General features: G+C 42.1%; 1 protein-coding gene across 1 annotated transcript; it reads right to left on the reverse strand.

The window, feature by feature from the left end:
* Positions 1–3,097: 3,097 nt before the first annotated feature.
* TMEM123 (transmembrane protein 123) lies at positions 3,098–19,861 on the reverse strand. The gene is made up of 6 exons (XM_051644208.1): positions 19,728–19,861; positions 14,389–14,448; positions 11,969–12,034; positions 7,280–7,468; positions 5,693–5,846; positions 3,098–5,040 (listed from the first exon to the last, which is right to left on the reverse strand). The coding sequence occupies exons 1-6, from the start codon at positions 19,801–19,803 to the stop codon at positions 5,016–5,018; spliced, it is 570 nt and encodes a 189-aa protein (XP_051500168.1). The 5' UTR covers positions 19,804–19,861; the 3' UTR covers positions 3,098–5,015.
* Positions 19,862–26,124: the final 6,263 nt, after the last annotated feature.

Genomic DNA, 26,124 nt, shown 5'->3' on the forward strand with positions numbered 1-26,124 from the left:
GTCACGTGTAATGCTGCAGAACATAGTCATAGAATGTCTTGGGTTGGAAGGGATCTCTAAAAGTCACCTAGTCCAACCCCTTACAATAAGCAGGGACATCTCACTCTAGAACAGATTGCTCAGAGCCCCGTCAAGCCTGTCCTTGAATGTCTCCAGGGATAAGGCCCTCACCACCTCTCTGGGCAACCTGTTCCAGTGATCCACCATCCTCTTATTGAAGTACATTTTCCTAATGTCCAGCCTAAATCTACCCTTCTCTAGCTTGAAACCATTACCCCTTGTCCTATCATTACATGCCCTTGTGAACAGGTCTTCCCCAGCCTTCTTATCGGCTCCTTTCAGGTACTGGAAGGTTGCTATAAGGTCTCCCTGGAGCCTTCTCTTCTCCAGGCTGAACAACCCCAACTCCATCAGCCTGTCTTCATAAGAAAGGAGCTCCAGCCCTCTGATCATTTTTGTTGCCCTCCTCTGGACATGCTCCAACAGGTCCACCTCCTTCTTGTGTTAGAGGCTCCAGAGCTGGACGCAGTACTCCACGTGAGGTCTCACCAGGGCAGAGTAGAGGGGCAGAAACACCTCTCTCAATCTGCTGGTCACATTTCTTGTGATGCAGCCCAGGATGGAGTTGGCCTTCTGGGCTGCAACTGCACATTGGTGGCTCATGTCCAGCTTTTCATCCACTAGTACCTGGGGGTACTACAGCCACAGGGCTGCTCTCTAGCATGTTCTCCTTTAACCTGTATTCTTATCTCTGGTTGCCACAGCCCAGGTGCAGGACCCTGCACTTGGCCTTGTTGAACCTCATGAGGTTCACCTTGGCCCATTTCTCCAGCTTGTCCAGGTCCCTCTGGATGGCATCCCATCCCTCTGGCATATCAACTGCACCACCCAGCTTGGTGTCAGCTGCAGACTTGCTGAGGGAACTCTCAATGCCACTGTCAATATCATTAATTAAAAGTCATTAAACAACACTGGGCCCAGTATAGCTCCCCGAGGGACACCACTTGTCACCATTTTCCATCTGGACTTCAAGCCATTGACCACTACCCTCTGGCCTTGCAGAAGTCTAAATAGATGACAGTCACCTCCGTGCTGGCCAGGTACAACACCCTGGTTTCCAAACTGCTTTAAACTTGATGTGGAGAAGGCCAGAACAAGCAACAGACAAAGAAAAAATTTTTACTATCAGAGTGAGAATATATTTCCTCTTGGTTTTCTAAAAGGCCACTTAAGAGCCTCTGGAACTTAGGACACTCTTTTATTCTTTCAATTTTCAAAGTTACTGAATTGAATGTTTTGAAATATAAGGAATGACCTAATTTACCCTAAAGGGTAAAATTAATCCAGTTTTCAAAGAAGTGCTTTATAGTGAAGCAAACACTAAACTCTAATGCAAGCTAAAGCTTAGACACTGCAGGATCAGCAGCAGGAATTGGCAGTCCCTGTGCCTGAACTGTTTGCAGATTCCTAAATTCATTTAACTTTCCTGTTTTTGACATTGCCAGCTCAGCCATACATAAGCCAGGACTCCTTCAGTGTTGTCTAGAGAATGTGCTTACATTCAGCACAGGCCAGGTCCCTTCTCATTCTATCTGCTTCCATATCTCAGCTAAATTCTTAACCTCTTCAGATATCTAGGCAATTTTCAGTCTCTGATGCTGTTCCACTTTGCTTTTGGCAATATTATCATTTTGCTGCTTGTATTTTTTTTCAGTAAAGGCTATTAAGAATGCTATGTGTCTTCAGGGCAAAAATAAAAAGTGGCATGAGTATGTAGGCACTTTAACAGCTTCTGAACAAAAAGGGAAAAAGTATGAAATTGGATTTACAAAGGGATAATGTTCAAGTTACTGAGTGGTGTTACAGTAATGTGATCTTGCTTTACTTTTTTAAATTAAAAAAACCCCAAGTATATTAGTGCAGCATTTCTGGATTCCTTTGCAGCCTTTGATGCACAGGGCCACATCAAATCAATTAAGCTGGAAGAGCTGTGATTTGGTACTAGAATACAGGCTAAAAGAGAGTTGCATATAAAGGAAAGAGGTGCAGGAGGAAGGCAGAATGCTGACGTCCTGAGGGTTGGTCATGTGGTTGATCTGAATGTCTTTTAAGGGCAAAAGTAACATTCATACTTGACCTAAGGCAGCTTATGTTCTGTAGCCATTTGATGACTTCCTAATCCTGTTGTAGTACGTGATTTTACTGAGTAAGCAAGTAATTTTAATTTGAGCACAAAATCATGACTCAACATTTAAAAATAAGTCATGGGGGTTATGTGAAAGAGCTGAAATAATCAACTGAATGCTGCTGATGGGCTTAAAACTTGATGCTGTAAATGCAGTTCTGTGCTGTGTCACCAGAGGGGTTCCTACTCAAGACAAAACTATGAACTCAAGACACCAGAAATTCTATTCTGTGTTCTATTCCCCAGCTGCCTGGGATGATGCCAGACTTCAGCCTATGAGACAGAAGTCCTTCTGTCTTTTGCTCATACTTCATTCAGCTTTACACCTTGCACTGGTCTACAAAATGGTCAACTCCTGTGGCAAACCCTTTCAAATACTCTTTCCTTACAGAAACCAAGCGCCAATGCTTAGTTAACATAATCAGGATTTTTGAGTACTACATTGCTATTTCAGTAATTTATTACAGTCAACTCCTCCACATGTGCACAGCATGACTAAATTTGGGTCCACAGTAGAGAGGACTCCAGGACAGACACCTAAATGTGTGCTTAGTGGTGGTATGATACAATGGAAAGCTGTGCTGTTCATCCCACTTCACATTTTGGAAAGCAAATGTAAAGTCAAAGTTAAGATTAATCAATTGCACTTCTCTTTGGCTAGTATCCAAACATCTGAAAGGAGGTCAGGTTTTATATTTGCACTGACACCACATAATTTTGCTTTATTGTATTAATGAGATTACAAAATACATTACAAGTGACTGAGTTGGGCAAAAATGCATTAGCTCTGGTCTGTTGGCCTTTAAAAGATATATAGTAAACCCTTCTTACTGAATGGTTATGACTGAGGAAAAGGTTGAGGGAATTATGCAACTGTCTAATAAAATAAAAAGCCAACTGAAATTGACAGAGTAACTCCAAAGATTTCATTTTATTTATTCACCTGGACAACAGAGGTGAGACAATTCCAGTAATTGGGTTGCACTTATCTGTCTTAATTTCTACAAAGTAAGGAAATGCAGTTCTATGGAAGAATTGTTTTCAAAGTCTTCAAGTCAAAACCAGAAGTTTTTCACCAAACAATGTAATTAAGAAAAATCACAGAAGTTACTTGAAATCCCTTTTCCCCCTCTACCTCAATCTCAGAAAAAGATGGAACAGCCCTGCTATGCTCACTGCAAGTGTGGGGCTGGTGTTATTAACTCTAATCATTCACCATGGTTTGCTGGAGTTGGAAGTGCAGGAAAAAACATCCAGGCACCTACTTTACCCTTGTATGTCAGAATAAACCATTGCTCAACAAAAAAAATCAACCTGTGCCAGAGCTGCAGTCTTTTTTTCCCCCACAGTGTGCTCTGTCCCAGCGCCCTGACAGACCAATATGCAGTTAGTTCCTCTTGTGCCCTTCCTCAACTGTTGCCACCTCCCATCTGTGTCCTGCATGAGTGCCAGAAGTAACCAGGATGGTCAAGCCCCACCACACCAACTCTCTTCATCACAGAGAGGTCTACAAGTGGAGCCTGGGAGGGACTGAATGATTAACAGTGACACAACGAGATGCAGGCCTGTGTTTCTTGGTCCTTGCTCCTGTTTTTCGTAAACCAGTGTAAATCAGGAGCCTGTCTACTCCATGTTACCTCCATGTAAACACTGAAGCAATATGGAAGCAGCATCAGCCATCTTGGGCAGGACCTCCAGTGTATTTGGGCCTTAATCTAAAGGCCTTCTGAGAGATGCCCCATTGCCTTCAGTGGGCTTTGGACTGTGCAGCAGTACCAAGTTCTGAAAACAGTAGTAAAAACGCATATAATATTCTTCTAAAATGCTATCTTACATATTTTCCACTTCTCTGTGTAACTTTCAATGCTTATCAAATGTTGCTAGATCATTACATACAACTTCATAGTAATAAAACCCAAGAGTGAAGTGATTGCTACATTCAACTTAAAAGCAATTTTAGAAGGAATTTTCATATTTTATGTCATATTTTGATGGCACAATTACTTTTTCCCATTCCTGTTTCATCTTCAATTGCACATTGCTTCATCAGGACACGCTAGAATACAGAAGCTACGTCCATGTTGCATAGTCCATCTTCTCAGAATGACCCATGTAGAGAAAAGGGTTGTGGATGGCTATTTCCAGTCTGTCCATGCTTCCTGCAGCTAGTCTCACTGTACAGTCTGTTAAGGAAAGTCTCTGCAGGTCATTGGTAAGCTAATGACTTAAGTTTACTCATTCTCACCTTCTATACAGTTAGCAAACCATGTCCTTTCATGGCCTAACAAAAATTAACTAACTGAATTGTTCAAAATCCAAGATGTGTAAACTAAGGTTCACATCAAAGTTCAAAATAAACACAATTTCTTACAAAATATTAGAGAAAATGCCTCTATTTTACTTGCAAAAACTTATGCTTGTTTTTAAAGGTACCTTATTTGACCTACTATATCCATTATGGAACAAACTGGATTTATATGATATGTGGGAAATAACTGAACTTAGAATTGCAATGATGCTATTGACTGTGCTAGTAATTAGCTCTTTCAGATACTTGTGCGTGTACTTTAAACTGACTCAGTATGTGCATTTCTTTAAATTTGGTTACATACTGAAAAATGAAAACCCTGTTTCTACAAAGCACTGAGTTCCTCTCCTTATGAAAGCAATGCAAAAAAAAATACAAAATCAAGATGCTTAAAGAGCTTTTCAATATTTTGCAGGATCACCCAAGGCAGGTTTAGAGACCGTGATCATCTTTACAAAAGGAAAGTAAGTTGTAACATCTGCAATAGGATGGGTTTCCAACCCTGTCTTCCCTGAAGTCTCTTTAAATGATGGCATCATGTTCATCACTGTAACAGAAACACAAACATTAACGTTCTGCAGAACAAGAAACAGTCAACATGAGAAACCAGCCAACCAGCTGCTGCTAAGAAGGTTATTTTTTCAACAGAGGTTTTCTTGCTGGGAAGGGCTAAGGGATCTGATCTGCCAGTTACAACCCTTTCTGAGCCAAGCCTGATGTTAATAGAACCATTTAATTTTGTCAAAACTCTCCTAGCTTTACCAGCATTTTTAACATTTTGGTGTTCACATTCAAATAAGTATTTTTAGATCAGCTGCTACTCAGTCATTTTTATCCAATCTAGCTTGCCTATAACCAGTGGTAACAGTAGTCTTGCAAATTGCAACAAGCATTGCAAGGAAATGTTTTCAAGGAAATGTTAGCTATTTGTGGAATAGCTAAGGGACAAGGATCCTTTAAAAAAAAACCCATAAAATTATTTTATATAATAGATCAGAGAAAAAAAACATGTAGAAGAAAGGCATAATAATTTTGATGAATAGCAGATGTGGTGAAAGACAAAGTATCAGTTAAATCTCTTAATGATATTAATACAATGTACATAAAACAAATTAATGTATTGGAGTTCTGGTTTTGTTTGTCCTTGTTTCTCTCAAGAAAGTAATAAATTGACAAGGGACAATCCCTTGGGAACTTACATGGTTCTGTACTGAATGCCTCTTCTGGAGTGATAGGTTTTGCACCCGATGTAGAGGATAACTAGGGCTCCAAGTGTCAGCACAATGCCACCTACAAAACTGCCCACATCAAATCTGGAGGTTTTGATTATGACAGTCTCAGATTTTGATGTGGCTGGAAAGAAGAAAGCAAAAGGCACTTTTTACCGAGCTTGCAAGAGTGTGTTTTGAGGGACTCCTCTGTATCTTGACCTCCCCATTGACATATCATCTAAAGACACAACTAGACAAATGTAACATAGATCAAACGGCAAGGTAACAGTCAAGCACATTGAAACTATGGTTTTAAGCGTCAGATTCTGGTAATGCAGAAGGAGATAATCCAATTGCAACAGTCTCTGAAAGACTGATTTCCCCTTCTTCTCTCCACCTCTTCCTTTCCTCTGCCTTATTTCCCCTGCAGTCTCCTCTTTCCACACATGTAGTTCCTGCCCTTCTTAGGCCAGTTCTAGTGTTTTTCATACCCTCTATGAGCCAAATTAACTCACTAATCTTGCCTGAAATTAACCCAAGCAGAAAAAAAAAGTTACTTTTAGTCAGAGGAGCATAGTGAGTCAGCCTGCAGAGGGGTCCAATAACCACCAAGTCAGTCAGCATAGTTATGTATTAGAAGTAAAATACTTTTGGTGGTGATGAGCTGCTGGATTGCTTCACCTTGTCTCATGGAATTGTACCCTCACTCTCCACGTGAGATCAGCTCTGCAGCCTGACACAAATATTGACATAGACAACATGACTTTAGATAAGCCACAGCAGTTTCCATGTGAGAACTGGTTTTATCTGCTACAAACTCGCACCAAAAGACCCAACCCACGCCCACCTCTACACTTGGCACAGGGAGTGTTACCTGGCCAACTAGAAGTTCCGCTGATGACAGCTCCACCTACCCAGTAACGCTTCACTGACACACGTGAGCAACCCTGATCTGTCTAGAAATGCAAGCATGAAGTGGTACAAACAAGCAGCTAACTGCAAGGAAATTCTGAATTCTACAATTACTGTTTTTTTATTAAAAGATTCTGTCAAACTGTATTTGACAACTTTTACATGAAGTGTGACTTATCCATAGTCATACTCTACCCTCCATTAGGGATAAAATTCATTACATAGCTACAAATGTGACTAACAAAATTGTCTCTACTAAACCAGTAGACATGTTTTGAATCACAGGTCAGCTGTTAGAATTGAAGTAGTAGAGATGAGTTCAAGCAAGTTGCAGAAGGGAGAGCTGAACAAATACGTAAGTTGTATTCAAAAGCCAGACTTTCTCCTAACATTGCTAATCTCCTTGCTGGTGGCTGCTGATTCAGACCACTTCAATTTTTTTCTCCTTACATATGTCAGGTCTTTCAGGTTAAGTTAAGCCTTATCAAGTAAGTGGAGTTCTCAGAACATTATTATAACCAACTTAATTAAAAAAACTCAACAGTTCACTTTCCTTTTTCAGCATTCAAATACCTTCCTTGTTATACTCCTGTAATGATCCTACAATTGTACAGCACCTTAACATGTATACAAGCCTTTGAGATTCCTGAAGTGTGAACTTACCTGTTACAGAAGTGAAAGAAGTCTTGGAAGTGGTCACTGCTGTAATATTGAATTGTGATGACGTGACTGATGAAGCTGTGGTGGAATTTGCTGTCTGGCTAGTTTTGGTGGGCTGAGTCAGGGTGACAGGCAAAGTCGTGGTGGTGGGCTTAGTGGTACTGGTCAGATTGGTAGTACTGGTGGACATACCTGGGAAATTTTTATTTGTGATTCCACACAGAAAAATACTTAAAATACAACTGTATACTCATTGAATAAGGTAGCATTTATCATGGCCAAAGACAGTAACAGAGTAACAATGAAAATGCCACTGCATGGATATCCAGGCTTGCAAACAGACTCTTCCCTATGCATTTCCTTTGGAAAGATCCAACTTCTGATTTCTGGGACTCGAGGTAAGGAATCGCTTTAAAGAAAGGCTATAAAGAAAACCTGGATAATAGCAGAAAACTTTTAGAAGGTTCATTTGTTGTTTGTGTGGGTTTGTTTTGTTTTTATAACACTATCCAATTCCATAGAAGCATGCCTAGATTACAGTATCTTAAAATGTAATAGAGTTCTGGATCAAGAGTAACTCCCCACTTGAAGTGCCCACTTTTCAGATACCTAGTATTTTCTTGTAAGAAGAGATTCTGCTTGAAAAGACACTCCTGGCCCCCCAGTTTTAGTAACGATTTGACCTTTAATTTACTTTTGAATGATACACAAAGGCTGCATGTATATTAAGCCTAACAGAGAGAATTCTGTATGCATGTTAAACTTAAGGTTCAAAAGGATTTTCCAAATGTGATACAAGTTCAACCAAAGTATATCTGTTGGCTTGTTATTATTTATTTTTGAGCTTTCTTGTCAAGGTTAAAACAAAGGCTGGAATGCTGTTTCACAAGTTTAATTGACACCTAACATATTTAACTCTTACTCTACTTTTACCTAACACTTCCCCATCCCTCCTCATAAAGCAGTAATGAACTGTTCAGAATAAAAAATACCATGAAGCAAAATTCAAGAATAATAAAGATTGGTATTGATAGCAAAATCCTTAGAACTTTAGTAGCAGGCAGCCAGATATAGTGATCCTAAAAACAGCTTTTATGCATGAAGGAATTTTAGGGAGAAGAAGCTCCTTTTGCAGCTGTCTAGTTTGGATTATTCTGATAAACTCACACAAGCTGGGTTAACTTTAAACTCTACAAAAGCCTTTCCTTACGGACATTCAAAAGTCTAATTCTATTCTCTAAAACCAGAACAACCAAAGAACAGGTAGTTTCATCTCAGTTCCACAGTAAACTTGACATTCAACTTCTGCATTTTTTTGGAGTACAGCATCTAAAATGCCTTCCTGTGGTTTACAATGTGAGCAGCCACATGCAGAACAATATCTTTTCTAAGACTTATGTGTCACTGTTTCCAGTAGATCAAAAACTTAAAAAACCCAAACAATACGACAGAGTAAGCATTCAGAAAGCAACTTTTCTGAGACATTTAACATTAAAACTACTGAAGCAGCCCAATACAGTCCTCACAGTAAGTGTTACTTATTTTCCTGTTATTTGATGTTATCACTGTATTTTGCCATAACACTAGGAAACACTTTGAAATGAGCATTCATTGAGATGGAACAGTTGGAGTACCATACTCATGTGCTTACCTTGTTACAATTAGGAAATTCAGTTCCTCTATGAAGCATGTGTAAAACACATCAGATAAAATTCAGGGCACGTTTTAATAGTGACAGGTAAACTCCCCAAAGGCACAATGATCTATAAATATCAAATGGTTCCTCATTATAGGAAATAAGCAAGGAAATGTTTATATGGAAACCATCTACAGTTATATGATATGAAACCACACCTGGTAACTGCATTCCTAATATAAAATAAAAGGAAGGAAAGAAAGACAAATCGGAATGCAAGTGTCAACCAGTCAGTTTTCCACTTTTTTTTTTTTCCTTGACCCATGAATTCTAAGAGTCAAGCTGGCTTGTGTTTCTGAACAATACAATGGATAATGGTTCCATGTGTAACAGTAATAAATGATGTTACACAAGGATGGTACTTGTTCCATGGGCATTGAATTACCCTAGAGAACACCTGAATCAGCACAAAAAATACCCAAGCAGGTATCATGAAGAATTTCAGCAAATTTGCACATTGCTTTTTCCCCCTCCCTTTCCTACTAGCAATCCTTTTTTCTTACTTTATCAAGATTACCACACTTGGTGATGTATCATTTATATTAAGAGTAAAATCTGGTTAATCCCCTACAGACTTATATTTCATGATGTATTTAGCATCAGTCATTTCAAAACAACAGTGGGAGGCTACCTGAGGCAGCTGGAGAATTTGAGAAGCTGACGTGAATTGGGCATAAATCTGTTCTTCTGTGTCTTTGAAAAATCTTACCTGTACTATTTTACCGACAGAGTTAGGATGAAAGAATATTTGCTAGCAAGATCTGTCCTGTCTTTTATTTCCCTAATTACTCTTCCCCGAAAAGACCAGCTGGGCTTCATCCAGCATCATGCTGAACAAACCCAGACTGCCCGAGTTAATTTTTATTATTTAAAAAGAACGCATGCCAGCAATATAGTTCAGGTTTACAATGCTGTCTTTTTAAAAGACACAAGTATTTTACTTTGTATGCTACCTGTTTTTAAACACTAAATAGCTATGCTATCTCCATCAATCAAAATACATATACACAGCATAAAAATGACTATTCTTAGCATGCACTGCTCCTTTAGCATTCTAACTCAACAAGAATTAACATAAATCAAATTGCATAAGCTTTGTGCTAACATAAAAAATGATTATTATTGAATGCTCTTCCTAAAATAAATACATACTCTCCCTTGCATGGAAAAAATAGAATGAAAGAGACTCTTGCTTCTGTGATGAAAAACTTAAAAAAACATGCCAAAACAACAAACTCCAAAAGACCAAAAGCCAAGATGTTCAGCAAAATTACGTACATATATCCAGTACTCTTTACTCTGAAGAGGTCAAGACAGACAATCAAAATGGATGCACATTGTCTTAAAATCTATTAAGTTTTAACAAAAAAAAAAGAGTGAAGGATGTGAATCATGAGCCATGTGAAGCAAGGCAGAGCAGCTGTCTGTTAGGTTTGTACTGTGCCTAACAGTGAAGGGCTCAGGCTCCCATTTACTATTATTATGTAGACATAGTGAAGTTCAGATCTCTGCAAGAAACCCATAGTCAGGGTTGGAGTGGAGGGTGGAAGGGTCAGAGCACAGGGTGGGAGAAACACCTTGGTTAACAATGGCTGACACATGGAGAAGGCCTGAATCACAGAAATATCTCCACTTTCCAAGTTAGACATGCATAAACTAGCCCAGGGCAGGCAATGGAATGAGAAACTGCACCACTTCCTTGCTATCAAAAGGTCTGTGCAGAGTTTGTGTTTTTTGTTTGGTTGTTTTTTTTTTTCCTTGTATTTTACTCTTAAATGACTGAGAAGCAACTTCTGAGTGTGGTAGCTCAGAATTATCTGGATACTACAGAGACACAGCTGTCTTGGAAATGGAATTACATAGTTGGGACCTTATGATCCGCATAAAACTTCACAAATAGACAAAGTATGTTAGGGTAGGTACAGTATTTCTGCCCTGCTTTCACATGGCTCTTTGCACAAAGAGGACCTAGTTCATGCATGGAACTAGCTTTTCTTCTCTCAGATACAACCTCTTCTATCTACACACCACAGACTGAACAACTGCATGACACTAATTCTTATTCAGTCTTTACTGATGTGGTGAAATATGCCTGTGCAACCCTTTTTTTTTTACATTTCTTTTAAATAATCTTAGATTGATGTAGCCAACAACTGGAACACTGCAAGTTCAAGTGGACAAATTGTTTGTGTCCCAGTTTAAGTATCTTTCAAACTCTACTAGTTATCTAACACACCTATTTCTTCTTTCTACAAAGATCTGCTTTGTAAACATGATACTTCATTTTGGAGCTTCACGACTGCAACACTGCTGACTTGGAAAATCATGCTTACCTATAGTTCTTTTTGTCAAGTTGTGAAGGAAAGATGGTAGCACCAGCAAAATGAAAAAGTACCCGTGAGAGACTGTCCCAGACCTGCCACTTATGTCTTGCTTGAACTCCACTGTTCCGTGCTATGAACTCTGTAATGCCTATTTTCTATGGTATAAAGTGTCACTAGTCTTAACTAAAAGGAAAAGGAGTCTTACTCTTGAAACTCAAGGCCCCAGGACTTCATTATGACCTGAATCTATTTACTGTGAAATAACATTCAACAGATATGCATTGTTTGCAAAATGACCTGTTCACTTCATGGAAAGGAAGAAATTTTGCTAAGAAACAAACAACTGACATTCAAAAGATAACCTTCTTTCAATGATTACTTGGAAGTTTTAATTCCTGTTTTGCAATGGCACTGCAAATGTCATTGCTTCTACCGATGAAGCACAACACCTGAACTTGAAAAACAGTGTATCTTCAGAGTTGTTTTAAAGGTTCTTCTGAGCCCTAAAATTATAATAGCTCTCTTTTAAATGTTCCTCTGAGCCCTAAAACTATAATAGCTCTCTCAAATACCCAGGTTTGATGGGTATTTATTTAGAATGTGGTATGATCTGGGGTGGGTTTGGAGCTAGCTTCTAGGTTCCTAGTAATGGACAAATGAACAGGTACATACCGACTGCAGATGTTGTTGTAGATTGTGTGGAAGATGCAACAGTAAGATTGGATGAACTGTCATTGTCTTCAAGGGGAAAAAAAATAAAAGAAGAAAATAAGTATTATTAATTTTCATTTGAATATACTATAAACTACCAGCAACAGAATACTTCTCCTCAGGGTTCTTCTCAAAGAAGATGGGTTTTATCCCCTGCAAGATGCTTCCAGATCTCAGTGCAGCAAGAACATAGCTACCCTTGTATGAACAGCAGTGCCCAAATGGTTTACATCTGAATCCTCCTCTTATTGCTTTCTTCCACCTCTAGATTGTGTTCTATTCCAGCTGCTGCATCAGCCATACTGTCACTGACTTTCTTGACCTACGTAAGCACCGTAGGTTGTTTTGTCTGTTTTGTTTGGTTGTGGGGTTTTTTTCAGTTTTTATTCCTCTATTTCAGTTCCATTTCCTGTCCCTCTGCCTTTTCTCTTATTTTGCTGCATCTCTGTTACATACTGGACTCATGCTAGGAACAAATTGTAGTCGTGTCAAGTAGGGACAGGCTGACACCCTGTGAGACATCATTCTGTGGGCTTAGGCTCTCTCTACGTAAAAAGTGTCCCAAGAATGTAACTGTTTCCAAAGATTTAAAATACAAACTATATTTCAGTCTTAATTGCTTTGTCCTTCCCTCCTTTCTTTCACTTCTACTTTTGCAGTTATCTTTCCCCCACCCTTCCTACTCACTTTACTTCTAGGTTCTCAGGCACCCTCCCACTTGCACTTCTGTCCTCATTGCTGCATCCCTCTTCAAATGTTTCTTACAGGTTAACTCTCTCTCCTGGCAAAGATCTACTGGGCTGCTCAGTAATTCCCATTCTGGATGCGTCACTGCCCATACTTCCCTCTTCGTTCTGCACTGGAGCCCATTCCATGTTTATTTTTTTATCTGAAGTTACTAATCTTTTACAGCATCCTCCCACTCTGCTATTGCTACACGCTTTTCAGTGGCTCCAGAGCTTTTCAGCATGGCTGGAAAACAAAGGGCATAACCTCAGAGATGACCAGAGCAGTGACACAGCTACCAGATCCAAGAAGCAGGCTTATTTCCTTTCAGTGGATCTGCTGTTCTTACCACCAGAGAAGACTAGTTGAAAATTTTTGTCAACCCTCTTTGCAACTGTATGCATGTTATAAGCAAGCTCAGGTTTAAGCAAAAATGCAACACATTTTTATACCTTTATACCACCTACCAAAAAGAGGGAAAAAAAATTCAGAGGGAATGACTTTGCTTTTAATTTGATATAATCATAGCCAGTTAGTCTCACCATTGAGTACTGCACACACAACCCTTATACCAGGCATACCTGGGATACTAACTTGCAGAATTAATTGCCTTTGAGAAACAGTCTATGCTTGTACAATTACAAACATCCTTTGTTGGATGTTCACTTTTTTACCAGCATGAGCCATGGATATGCCTGGGGCTAAACCTTCCCCACACTGGCCCATCACTGTAACCACAACACAGAATCAAGAATGTTAGGGGTTAGAAGGAACCTATGGAGATCATCAAGTCCAACCCCCATGCAGGACCACCACAGAATCTAGGGCAGGTCACTCAGAAACGCATCCAGATGGGTCTTGAAAGTCTCACACAGCTTTGGGCTTCCTCCACGTTCTGACTGCTTACTTCTGCAGCCCTGGGAACACACTGGATGTGGACTGCATGCTCATACAGGTGAAAAGAAGCCACGTATGCTGCCTGGAATTTAGGTTTGAGTCAGTGATGCAATTAACACAAGCTAGAGTGAGTCAATGAGCACAATACTGGCGATACATCCCACTTGTTGGCCAACAGCAAGTGAGATGAGTGAAGCAGTATAGCGCAAAAATGACCCAGTGCCTTTTATATGGCACATGCTTAAAGGTGTACAGCTTCACACAGTCAAAATGAGATTACACTATCAAGTAAACGTGTACTTTACCAACATACCAACAAGCTCAAGCACAGTGAACCTAGAATCCATTCTGACACTAAAAATACAAAGTGCCTTGCCTTTTTCTCAAGGGCACTGAAGGCTAGCCTAGCAGACTTCCTGACCTGGTGGCTCTCTTTTTAACTGTAAATTGATGTTGGCAGGTATTTCTAGTTCTATACATAACATTTTCCCACGTTATTTCTCTTTTTTCTGTTGTTCTGGGGTCCCTAAAGATATGAGAATTGAGTTGTGTTCCACTGTTCACCTGTTTTTCTTAGATATCTTTAGTTGTCCTAGAATAAATGTGACAAGTGGAGTACTTTCTTCCTGCCCTACAGCTGTTCAAAATTCAATAAAATAACAGGCAAACTATTACAGGACAGTTTAAGGGATACAATAATAAATACTGCTTTTCTTGATGCTACTGAGGAACAGCAACAGAAATGTCTAGAGTATTACCTTGCAACTTCTGGTCTGGAGTTGTAGTTAAGGGTGTAGTACTGGCTATCCCCTGATTTCCTATATAAAAAAAAAAAAAGAATAAGATAGATTTAGGTGCTTTAGTACTAAGAAGTGGGGGAAAAAAAAACCCACCAAAAAAAGTACGGCATCTGTCCCTTGCTTTGGGCATATAAATGACTTAAGCACAAGGGTCAGAAGATACATACAATGATGATACAAAAGCCTGCTGCACATTAAAAGAGCCATTTGCACTACCCAACCATCAAATGAACTGGAACTCCATCCCATCCTCGGTTTTATCTTCGCCATCATTACCATCTCAATTTCTCTTCTTCCTTAAGATGAAAGGAGACTAAAAGAAGAGGTTGAAGGACTGCACCTCTGGTGAAATACCATCATAACCTAAAGACTAATTGAGGCCTGATGACTCTGTCCTCAGGCTTGGTTTACAAACAAATGGCAAAATTTAAAAATAAACCACAAAGAATGAAGAGTCTGGCATTCACATGCATGCAAGAGGATCAGTTGTGGATTCTGCCTCTGTCAAGCAGAGTTTAGTTTTGATCATGTATAATGATATTCTGCTAAAGGCAAGCAAACAGCCTGTACTCAGGATCACAGAAACAGGGTATTTTCTTAGTAGTTACAAAACCTCAGTGAAGATCTCAGAATGGTCAAGTTTGCAAACAAACTGCAAACCACTCATTGTGTCTCACCCCTGCAATATCAAGATTGAGGGCAGAACTGCAAGATATATTAGACTCATAATGAGGGATCTTAGGGAAAACAAACAAACAAAAAAGGAGGAAGGGGCAGAGGTAAACTAAGTTTCCTCAGGAAAGACCTGATCTCATAGAACATGGTCTGCCTCAGGGCTAGTTCCCCTGCATTTAACAATTATCTGACTGAGGAAGCTAAGCCAACAGAAAACTGGCATTATTGCCTCCCCAACAGTGCACAATAGTTTTTTGCTGTCTCAACCAGCAGAATGGGCTTCCCGTAGAATTAGATGAAACAGAGGGGCAGGAACCAGAGGTGGATGGGAAGACAGGACTATATTAGTCCTAGTTCACATCAGCTTGGACTGCAAACCTTGAAAGACATCAAGGACCTCATCCAGCTTAAAAGATATAACTTTTTTTTTCCCTGCCCCCTCTGCAAAAAGTCCCCAAACATTGCTAAGTTTCTGAATTTGGATCACAAGCAGTTGCTCCAGAATACAAATAGATCATACCATGGAGTACTGCATAAGCATATGCCCCAATGGAACACATGGCAGTAAATGGGACAGGCAAGAAACAGAAAATCTTAAAATGACACTATCCCCAAACTGTTCTCTATCCTCAGACTGTGGTTTTGGATTTGAAGCCATGTGTATTACTGCACGGTCAGCAGAAAACTTCAGTCAGGGAAGAGGGAAAGATGTCCTGGATTAAGACAAAGGGAGAAGCTGCTTTTAGGCAGCAACAGCTCTGACAACTGGAGACTCCCATTTAAGACCACAGACTGTGCAGTGCAACCAGCCCAAAGCAACACAGGGAGGATGCCTGGCCCTCTCTGGGGAGCAGAAGGGCAGGGGTTAGAAGTCTGACCCAGGTGCACACAGGCGGGGGTGAGCACAGGAAGGAAGGGGGGAGAAGCTGCAGTGTGGAAGCTCCTGCGCTCAAGCAGAGGTAAAGGATCTCCGTGTCCATTTTACATGCTGAAACAGAAGAGAACCAAGGAAATAACCAACTTAGAACAATGCACTGAAGCACCAAATACTGGAAAAGGACAAGGAAAGGGGATCAACAACCTTTCTGACACACAGCTCTATGTTTTCCCGTGTTTAAAGGCCATGCACAGATGCAGCTAAAACCAGGAGGGGCTGTGCTGGCCGGGGTCTCTGGCAGGTGTGCTTCCTGCGCGATGCCCTGGCACATCTCGGGGGGGGCCGGCACAGTTTTGTTGCTCCAGCGTGTAGGAAGTCATGATTTGCAGACAATTTCGATCAGCAGCCAGTGAAAAGGGCAGAAGCAGGCTAGTTCTTCCAGTTTTACAGCTGGAATTTGGCTTCCAGAAGTGGCATTCAGACACAGGAGCTGAAGTTCTGTGCTTATGCTAAACAGATGGGTGCAGGGTGAGTGACGGGGATAGCTCTGATACTTGTTGAAGGTGAAGAGGGTAAGATTTTTAATGGGCTTGATTTTGCCAGACCCCGCAAAAATCAACACAGTGGATAACACCCATGAGCCTTTATCATTGGGAATCTGTTGTCTGCAGCTCATGCATGTACCAAATTGCTGCTCTATGTACATGAAGCCTAGTAGAAGAACCATACGCTAATGAGTGGCACTAATCATTGAACAACCCCGCATGTGACAAAGGTCAATTTGCCCAATCCCACATTCAAATTTAAAATAAACACATTCCAAGGACTCACAGGCTTTAGGTCTAGTCTAACTAAATCTCATCCTGCAGGAAGATGTTGGAGTATAAACTCACATTATTACTAAGCACAATTTTACACATTCTTTTTGGGGAAATCTCAGAAGTCATATATAAAATTCTGTCTGGGCATCTTCTCTTTTCAAGTTGGATGCATAGCAGAGAAGTAGGTGAGTTTTATGTCCAAGCCTTTCCACTTCGTTGGTTTAAAAACCAAAAAGTACAGAGGCACTGACAATGCACAGTTCATTAGAAAGATCTTCACCTTGCACTGTAACTTCTAGGCAACCTAAATACATGAAAATTGAGGTGCTGGAATGGTTAACGCAGGGATGCTAAAGCAGTAGATGTTAAAGCAGGAACACGAATACAACCATCCCCCAGACAGTCTTCCCCATCAGGACACTCCCTCTTCTCAGCTGAAATAGATTAAATTCAAATTCTGCAGATGAAAAAACAACCCCCTGGCCTCCAATCTATTGTCACATTTGCCAAGCAACTTTGACAGACTATACATTCAAAATCATACTATCTAGAAAGTTTTTATTTATTTTCCCTTTGACTCAAGAAGGTAATTTGTTTTTGAAACCGCATTTTTGAGCTACCAAGAAGGTTATTGCTTCATACTGACAGAGAGCTCAGGCAGGATTATTTCAGCAAATTTTTGGACAAGTCCTCATTGCCTTAACATTGCGAAATCTACATCACAGTCTTGCAAAGGAAAGCATAAATACCATCACATAGATGCTTAACATGGTCCCACCTAACCAATTCTCAACCCTGGTCAATTTGAGACTAAAATAATGCATCTTTTGCCATCATCCAAGAGTCTAAAAGAAATCTGGAGATACACTGAAATCAAAATGCTTGATTTCAGGTCTGGAGGCTACTGCTCACCTGTTAATGCAAAGGAGTTCTCTATACAGGTAAGCTCTTGGAAGATGTTTCTAGCTATCATGTCTGAACAGAGCAGGAAGGGGGTGAGGGCAGGTTCCTGCCAGGGCACTTGAATTCTCCTTACTTGCTCAGCTGTCAGGAAGCCCGATGGATTTTACATAATAGATTTTTCCCAAACCACATTTTGGTCATGTTTCTTCTACTGACTTGACCAACACTTAGAAACACACTTGCCAGCAGAGTAAAAGGACAGCATTATATACAAAATAACCAGCCTGCCCAAAAATCTTAACTGGAGTGAAGTCACACCTACTGCCACTTTTACTTTCTGCAAATCACAGTATTTGATGAGTTTCAAGCTTTCGCCTGTAGTATTCATTAGTGAAGCACTAACTTTTGCTGAAACCAACACAAATCTCAGCAGTAGTTTCTGGAAGTTTCTGAGCAACTAGGCAGAAAAAAAAAAAAAAAAGAAAAAAAAGATACTTCAATAGATATGTTACACTCGGCCTTAAAGGGACACAGCTTCTCTCAACATATTATAAAGAGTCTAGACAACAAATTCACATATAGAGAAAGGCCTACATTTGATTGTCAAGAGTTAGATGAGATCATCCCTGCCCCAAGAGGGAACACTGAGCATGCACTGAGTTGAACCAGCATATGCACTCAGGAAGCAGCATGATAAAAGACAGATCAGACCAATCTTATACCAAATGAAATGGCAGTCTACCATTGTAAAATGGAGGCCACAATGTCTTAGCAAAGCAGTAAACATGTTACTGGTAAACTTCTTCAGGAACAGCATGATCTTTTTGGAAAGGCAATTATAAAGATGTTAACGTTCTTAATTTTACTTTTTTTTTGGTATCAATTTGTATTTTATCTTCAATAGAATAAGCATCAACATATTAACACTGCTGGACTCAGTGATGCTCCTCAACATTATTAATGGCATGTTAACTTTTGTACCTATCTTTTGGATTCTTTACTTTGAAAAACTGTGGGGCACTGTATGGGCCATCTCAGCCTTCTGAAAAGGCAGCTCAGAATTTTCTAAGTCTCATTTCATTTGAGTGCATATTGACAATTATCCCCTGAATCTGGTCTTCTGCCGCCTGAGTTACAGCACGAGAAAACAGGAGGCTGTGTATTTGCTAGAATCTGTCCTTAAAAAGTGGCATCGCTGCAAGTGCCTGACAGAAACGCGAGAAAAAACACCATCTGTCCCAACAGCAAAGCCGCGGTGACTCCAAAGCTATTAAAAGCCACTCACCACAATTACAGCACGCCTCAGAGAACAGCATCAAGAAGGCTGAGGAGAGCGTTTCCTTCCAGTCCTGCCTTGTCTGGGGCACCGTGGCTTTCCCTGCTCCTCGGGGCACCCACCCAGGGAAGGTCCTTGCTCTACACCCCGGGACAGCTGCAGGGTCTGGGGAGCATCTCCTGCTGTGCCTCACGTCCCTCCCCATCTGCACGGGGAGCGCGGGGCGGGCTGCGGGGCTTGGGCATCCCTCTGGGGTGTGCAACCATTCACACATACACACGCTCCACGACACTCCTTCTCTTTCTTTTCTTTCTTTTTTTTTTTTTCTTTCTCTCTCTGTCTCTCTCTTGTTTTTTTTAAAGAACTGTTTCTACTTCAAAACCATCCCGACTATCAAGCCTCTCACCCCGCTCCTCTCACGGGTGCGCTCTACAGAAACGGGCCAGGCGCGCCCTGCAGCCGCAGCTGCTCTGCAAAGACGCCACGAAAGAACCCAGCAAACCCCCCGGAGCTGCCGGGGGGCAGCGAGGGCGCAGCCCCCACCCCGGCCCCGCTCCGGCCTCCAGGGACACGGCGAGGCCCGGGCCCGCCCGGCGGAGCTTGTGGCGGCAGCGGGGCCGACACGGGGGTCGCGGGGCAGCTCGAACCGCGCCGGCCGCCTCCCCGCCGGGCGAGGAGCAGCGCTGCTGCCCGTCCCGTCCCGCCGCCCGCCCGCCCATCGCCCCCCGCCGGGGCTGCTACTCACGGGAGCCGGGGGCGAGCAGCAGCAGCAGCAGCGCGGCCGCCTGCAGCGCGCAGGACGCGGCGGAGAGGGACCGCATGGCCGCGGGAGGAGCCGGGCTCGGGCCGCTGGAGCTCGGCGGGCGCTGCCTGCCCGGGACGGCGGGGCGGGGCGGGGGGCCGGGATGGGCCGGGGATGCGTCCTGCGTGTGAGGCGGCAGCTGCTCGTCCCGCCCGTTCGCCGCTGGGGGCGGCAGCCCGGACGCGCCTCCTCGGCGTGGGGCTGGCCCGGCGTGGGGCTGGCTCGGCGTGGGGCTGGCTCCGCGTGGGGCTGGCTCGGCGTGGGGCTGGCTCAGGGTGGGGCTGGCCCGGCGTGGGGCTGGCTCGGTGGGGCTCGCTCCGCGCGGGCCGGGGCCGGGCTCAGCCCGCCCCTCCACGAGGGTGTGCAGAAGGAGCCTGCCCCGTCCCTTCGCCGGCGCCGGGCTCCCCTGCCGCCCTCACAGCAGGCAGAGCGTCGTGGCATTTCCCCGTCGTGGGAGGGACTAGCGAGCGGGGAGCAGCCCGCACTTCGCAGCGTGCCCCGCAGGCGATGCCCGCGCAGCGCTGCGTCCGTGAGCGCCCCCGGAGCTGGGGGCGAGCGCTGGGAGCGCTGCCCGCAAACACCCGCACGGCTGTTGGTGCAAGCCCCTGGGTTACCCCAACAGCGTGTTAGTGCCTCCCACCAGGGCCGCTGCAATGAGGCGTTCTCCGAACACTACCTGGGCAGCGATGCCTCCGTTTGCAGCTCGCTGTGCGCGCCCCCCGACGCCGATGCTGGAGGCTGTAACTGGCTCTGTTCGCATGGTGCTGGTTATCATAGTCTGCGGTTGTGTTCTATGCAGTTACAGCCGCCAGACCTAATGTAGAGGGATTCTGAAGTTTCCCCATGTGCTTAGAAAACGGTGAGAGCAAGTGCCAAGGTTATAGGGAGAAGTGAAAGACGGGAACGATCTTCAAGTCTTTCCATTTTTTTCTTGTGTACGTCTAACAAAACTACCATTAGAAATCTGTTTTTCAAAGGGAATTTATTAATATGTTCTTGAGTGAAAACAACTTGAACATTATTTAACAAAGGAAAGAAGACTGTGCTGCTGCAAGTTGCTTTCTAATAAGTTGGAGAAAAATACTTAGTGTGGGTAACATTTAATGTGTATCATTGCATTTAAGTTTGCTGGAGCTCGATGATGATGCTGTGTCAAGCAATGAGTTTGAGCCAGAGAGGGAGAGTGACTGGCCTGGGAGCACATGGACAGGCTGTGAAACCTGGTTCCCTTCCCTCGTGACAGAATATTCCTTTTACATGCATTTACTAATTCTAGCCCAGTTAGGCCCCATAGTTTGCATTCAGTAAAAACAGGTGTATGTGTTACAACATTTTCACAGACCTTTGTTCTGCAGGACTTCCTGCGTGGTTCTGAAGGTGAATATGGTACCTGAAGACCAACATGCCTATTTTTTCTGTGACTTTTCTGAGATGTTCCTCCAAAGTTTGTCTTTATGATAGCAGTAGGAGTAATATCTGCAGCTAGCCTAACTCCAGTAAAGCTTAGAAATACTATTAGTCCATACTAGGTATAAGGGCCCCTGCTTATAGAGGCAATGCTTATAGTGAGAAAGACCATTTTTTATTAAACTAACCTACATGTAGAGGATAAATATATTCATTATATAAGTCTTTCAACTCTTGCACAACTCCAGTGAATGTCAGGCTTAGAACATACTGGAAGCAATTTATTTTGGAACAGCCTATTTAACATTGCTCAACTTGTATATCTGCAGGAATAGTAGTTAAGATACGTGGAACAAAGAGAAGTCATAGTCTTGTAGGAGAGAGCTATGTAACTCCTGTAGGTGATGAGTTATCCGGAACTGAGACGGGTTGAAAAATAGTACAGGCTCTTTATTGCATAAAGGCAGAGGTGTTGGAAGGTCTTGTGTCTATTGCTTCCGCGTGATCTTGCTTCATTTGGTGTTTGTTGTTCTGTAGGAGGTGAGTGACAATGTGTCTTGAGGTGGCTGAGGGTTGTTCATGTAATGAGAAGGAAACATTCTGGGAAAATTTAGTGGCAGATATAATCTCCTGTTGGTATGTGGTGTAATTAATGATTCCCACATAAAAATGGAATTGGTTGGGATTTTTGGTGTTTGGTTGGTTGGTTTTTTTCTTTTTTCGTAATTTAGTTTGTATTATTTAGTGTAGAGGAGCAGCAAGCATGGGCACAGTCCCACAGGACCTGAACTATCACCATCCTGAGTGATGGTGATAGTGGCAGAGTCGACCAGCAGTCCTGCATGAGTCAAGGTGATGAGCCTGATCCAGAGAGTCCAGCTGGGAGGGAACAGGAGGAGATGGCTCAGAAACAAGGCTATGGCATAGCTACAATGTCAATCCAGGGGGAAAGATATAAGGCTACATACCACCTTTTCCAGTCTGGAGTCCCTCCAGGAAAACCAGTCATTAAATCAGGACAGCTGGAGACAGGGCTGGGAACAGGCACAGCTAAGATGCAGCTGAAGCAAGAACTGAGGCTCAGGCCAGAGTCAAAAGAGAGCTTCTGGATGAATGAATAGAAGGTATGTGGACAGAGGTCTCAGGTGAGGCTGGGCAGGGCTGATTATTACCAGTTGAGGCTTACTGACACAGTTATGGCCCTGACATACAGGCAGTTCATTCAAAGGTACAACCTGACCTCTTTGAGGAATGTCCTTGGTTGGTGAAAGTTGTTCTTATGTTGATATGGTAGGTGTATATCTGCTAGGACACTCACACAAGTATTATAAATTAAAGTCCCACAACTAAATTTTCAAAATCTATGGATCCTAACCATAAGCATCTCAGATTTGTTTTGTCTTTGAGATGTTAAAATGGCTTTGGAGATGGTGCAGGTGAAACAAAAAAATAGCCCCAGGGCAGCGTTAACTCACAAAGATGATAAATAAAACCCAGAAACACCCAGCTGAAACAAGGACAGCTCTTTTTATCCACATATGAAACCTGATCCTCAGGAAAGACCTACAAAGGCAAACCTGGGAATGAGAAGTACCAATTCCAGTCATTATTGAAAACTGTGGACTCAGTATTTGCTCAGTAAAAGTTTTATGACCATTGTAGTTTTTCATTCATCTTCTCAACTATTAACACATTGCTGTTGATGTCTGCTGTCTATGAATCCAACTTGTAAATGAGTTTTTATTGCCTACTCCAAAAGATCTTACTCCAAACACAACAGAGGACACCTTTCTTTACAAATCATGTCATTTTGATATTTTTAGACATCTGAGTTAGAGCAACACTGATAGCTATCAGCCAAATATTTCTCATCAGGAAAAGATAGGAACATGCAACATGTTTTGTTGAAATACTGGCAAGCATAGCTTAAATTCATGCTTCTTGGCAATGCAAAGTTAACACTTGAGCTCTACAGAAGGGGAGATGATAACCAAGGTTGACCAAATTGGCAAACTCCTTGATCATGGGAGTTTGTAAATCTGCATTTGTTCGGTTTTCTTCATGCATACTTTTTAAAGAGTAAGGAATTAAGTTCTAAATTATATTGGCACTACCAGGATTAGCCATATTTTGTTAAGCAGCAGTGCCCACATGAAGTGTCATCACCCTATGAATGAAAACTGACATTTCTTTGAGGCCAATGTTGGCTCAGAAGTGAACACCTGTAAAGAACATCAACCATAATGCAAGTATTTCAGTCAGAAAGATCTGTATACTTGGGTGTTTGAAAAGCCTTTAATTCTATGTACTTTCTATTCCTGGACTGCTTTAAATTTTCCAATCTATGCACTAGAATTTCATCACTGTATTGTACTTGGTGTAAGTGTGAACCTCCTGATGGCTTTTCTGTCCTGCAAACTCTACAGTGCTGGGTCCTACAGCGAATCCTATACTAGAACTGTATATTGTTGTATTTCTGTGGACACTGTGCTTGACACAGTTTTACACGAAGATCCTGAGGCACTCAGCCTTTCAACCAGGGATCTGGTAAAGCATGGGGTCTCTACAGAGGGTACCTGGGAGTCTGGAGTATGTATGGTCAGGAGTGTGGGAACCATTCCTGCTGAGTCCTTAGCTGCTTTTTCCTATTGTCTTGTACTGTGATGAGTAAGAAACAGACTGCAAAAACTAGCTGCTTCTCATACAGTGTAGTGGTTACCAGAAGCAAAAAGCTTGCAGTCATGCATGGATTGGATGGGTAGTTTAAATGGTAAAAATAGAGAGCTTTCCTCTTACATATGCAAATCAAAACACTTTATGAAAATTAAATGTAGGGGAATTTTTGATTGTACAGTTTCCAGTGAAAGTGGACAGATGCTTTAGTGATGAGTAGGAGTTACTCAGCAAGAGAGTTACCTTCTTTCTGGTGAGCTGGGGCAGAGAGAGGAAGTTGTTGACTGAGTGCAGTGCAGCCACCTTACAAAGGTGGCAACACAAGTATTCGTAATGGTGTAAACCAGGAACCAGTAAAAAAACCCAAACCAAACCAAAGAACAAAAAAACTAATTGGAACTTCAGGTTAATTTCAGTGATCTGGAAGTAAGTAGTTGATTTAGGAACCTGGCCAGTTTGACAGGGTGAAGAAACAACTGTTCTGACAAAATCCACTACAGGACCTTAACAGTGCAGCTGTCTGTTGATTGCACACTGTCCTGGTCAGGGAGGTTCATGTGTTTGGCATGGACAATGTTGCTTCCTCCAGCATTTGGAAGGTACCACTTGGATATGTAATTCTGTGTCTGTCCTAAGGCTGATTAAGGGTAACCCCAGCTGGCTTCTGTGACCTTACTCAGACTTAGGTATAGATGTGTGTCGAAGCAGAGAGGGAGCCCACAGCAATACATATGAACACAGCTGCAGTCTGCTATATTAAATCATATCTTCATTTTTATTTTCAGAAGTAATTCTCAGCTCTGGAGAAAACTCTCCCTATTATAGAATATTTCCTGAGATGAAACTGGAAATAAACTTTTTTTTTTTTTTTTCTTTTTTAAGAGATGAAAATGTGTATTTTCATGCAAATGTTATTGTATAAGAGGAATTAATTTTTCACTTGCTCAGACACATTAGTCAGGGTACTTGACACCAGCAGTTGCTTGAGGTAATGTTCTGCACTGCATAGCCTTCCTTAATATTAAAATCTAGACATCTTTGTGAAATCTTGTGTTTATGAACTCTTCTGTTAATCAAAACAGAGATTGTTAATAGTGCCCTCATTTTTTATAAAAAAAAGAAACTGAGAAAATTAAACACAGTTCTAGAAAGTCACATAGAACCACAGAATTGTCATGGTTGGAAAGGACCTCTGAGATCACTGACTCCAACCATCAGCACAAAAAAAAATAATGAAATAAAACACAAACACAAATAACCGCAGACACTCCACCAAAAAAACCCACAAAAACCCCAACCTCACTCCATCTTTATGCCTGATTAGCCAGAAGCAATGGAGTTTGTAAAAAAACCTATGTTATGATAAGAGTAGGATTTTAAAATGGAATGTCTAAAATTCAGCCTATCTTGGAGCCTTAGTTTAGAGTGCTTTCTGAAAAAAAGTGAGGAAAAAGGCCTTAAGCATCCTTAACTAACTCTCTCTAAGTTGAACTGGAAGACTGAATGCTGACCACAGCTGAAAATCAGTGCTTTAATGAGCAGGTTGACTATCACACAAAATTGCTTTTTGCTGAATGAATTTCATAATTTGAGAAATTCTATTAAGTCCACGTTTCCTGCTAACATGGCAGAGAAAGATCCATATGGAAGCTCTCTTCCCTGCTCCCTGCCCCTCTGTCCCCCCAGTTAGAGTAATTTACAGTATATTCAACTTTGAAAAAATGGGAAGGGTAGGAAATCTTGACGATGTTCCTGCTCATTGCGGGGAGGTTGGAATAGAGGACCTTTCAAGCTCCCTTGCAACCCGAAACATTATTATGATTCTATGATTCTGTGATTTAAGGAATACGACACATTTGATTGTACTGAGATTTGTTTGAATGGACAAAACATTTCCATGTAAACACTTTAAAATATATGGCATAAACACCTCAGGAAGTGTCACTCCATGGACAGCCCCTGCCTCCCTTCCCGGGCTGAGCAGCCCTGCCCTGCCCTCCCTGCTCTCTTCCCTGCCCTCCCTGCTCTCTTCCCTGCCTTCCCGCCTCAGCCCTTGCCCACCTGTCTGCTCCCCTCCAGGCTGGGCTGGCTCCCTCTGCTGCCCTGTTTATATCCCTCCTGGGCACCAAGGTTCTGCCCTCTGTGACATGGCCACCACGTAGCTGTGGGTACCAAGGGCTGCTGGAAGGCCCAGCACAGTACATTTCTTTGTAAAAACAGCAACATTAAAAATACAGACTTAAAGCTCTCAAAAGTTCAA

The sequence above is a fragment of the Apus apus genome, chromosome 1 (genome assembly GCF_020740795.1).
Source record: "Apus apus isolate bApuApu2 chromosome 1, bApuApu2.pri.cur, whole genome shotgun sequence".
Lineage (NCBI taxonomy): Eukaryota > Metazoa > Chordata > Aves > Apodiformes > Apodidae > Apus > Apus apus.

Coding starts and splice junctions, on each gene's coding strand:
- TMEM123 (XM_051644208.1), bottom strand. CDS start 19,803: ATGCGGTCCCTCTCCGCCGCGTCCTGCGCGCTGCAGGCGGCCGCGCTG. Junction 12,035..14,388: donor TCCAGACCAGAAGTTGCAAG/GTAATACTCTAG, acceptor TTCCCCTTGAAG/ACAATGACAGTTCATCCAAT. Junction 7,469..11,968: donor TACAACAACATCTGCAGTCG/GTATGTACCTGT, acceptor AAAATTTCCCAG/GTATGTCCACCAGTACTACC.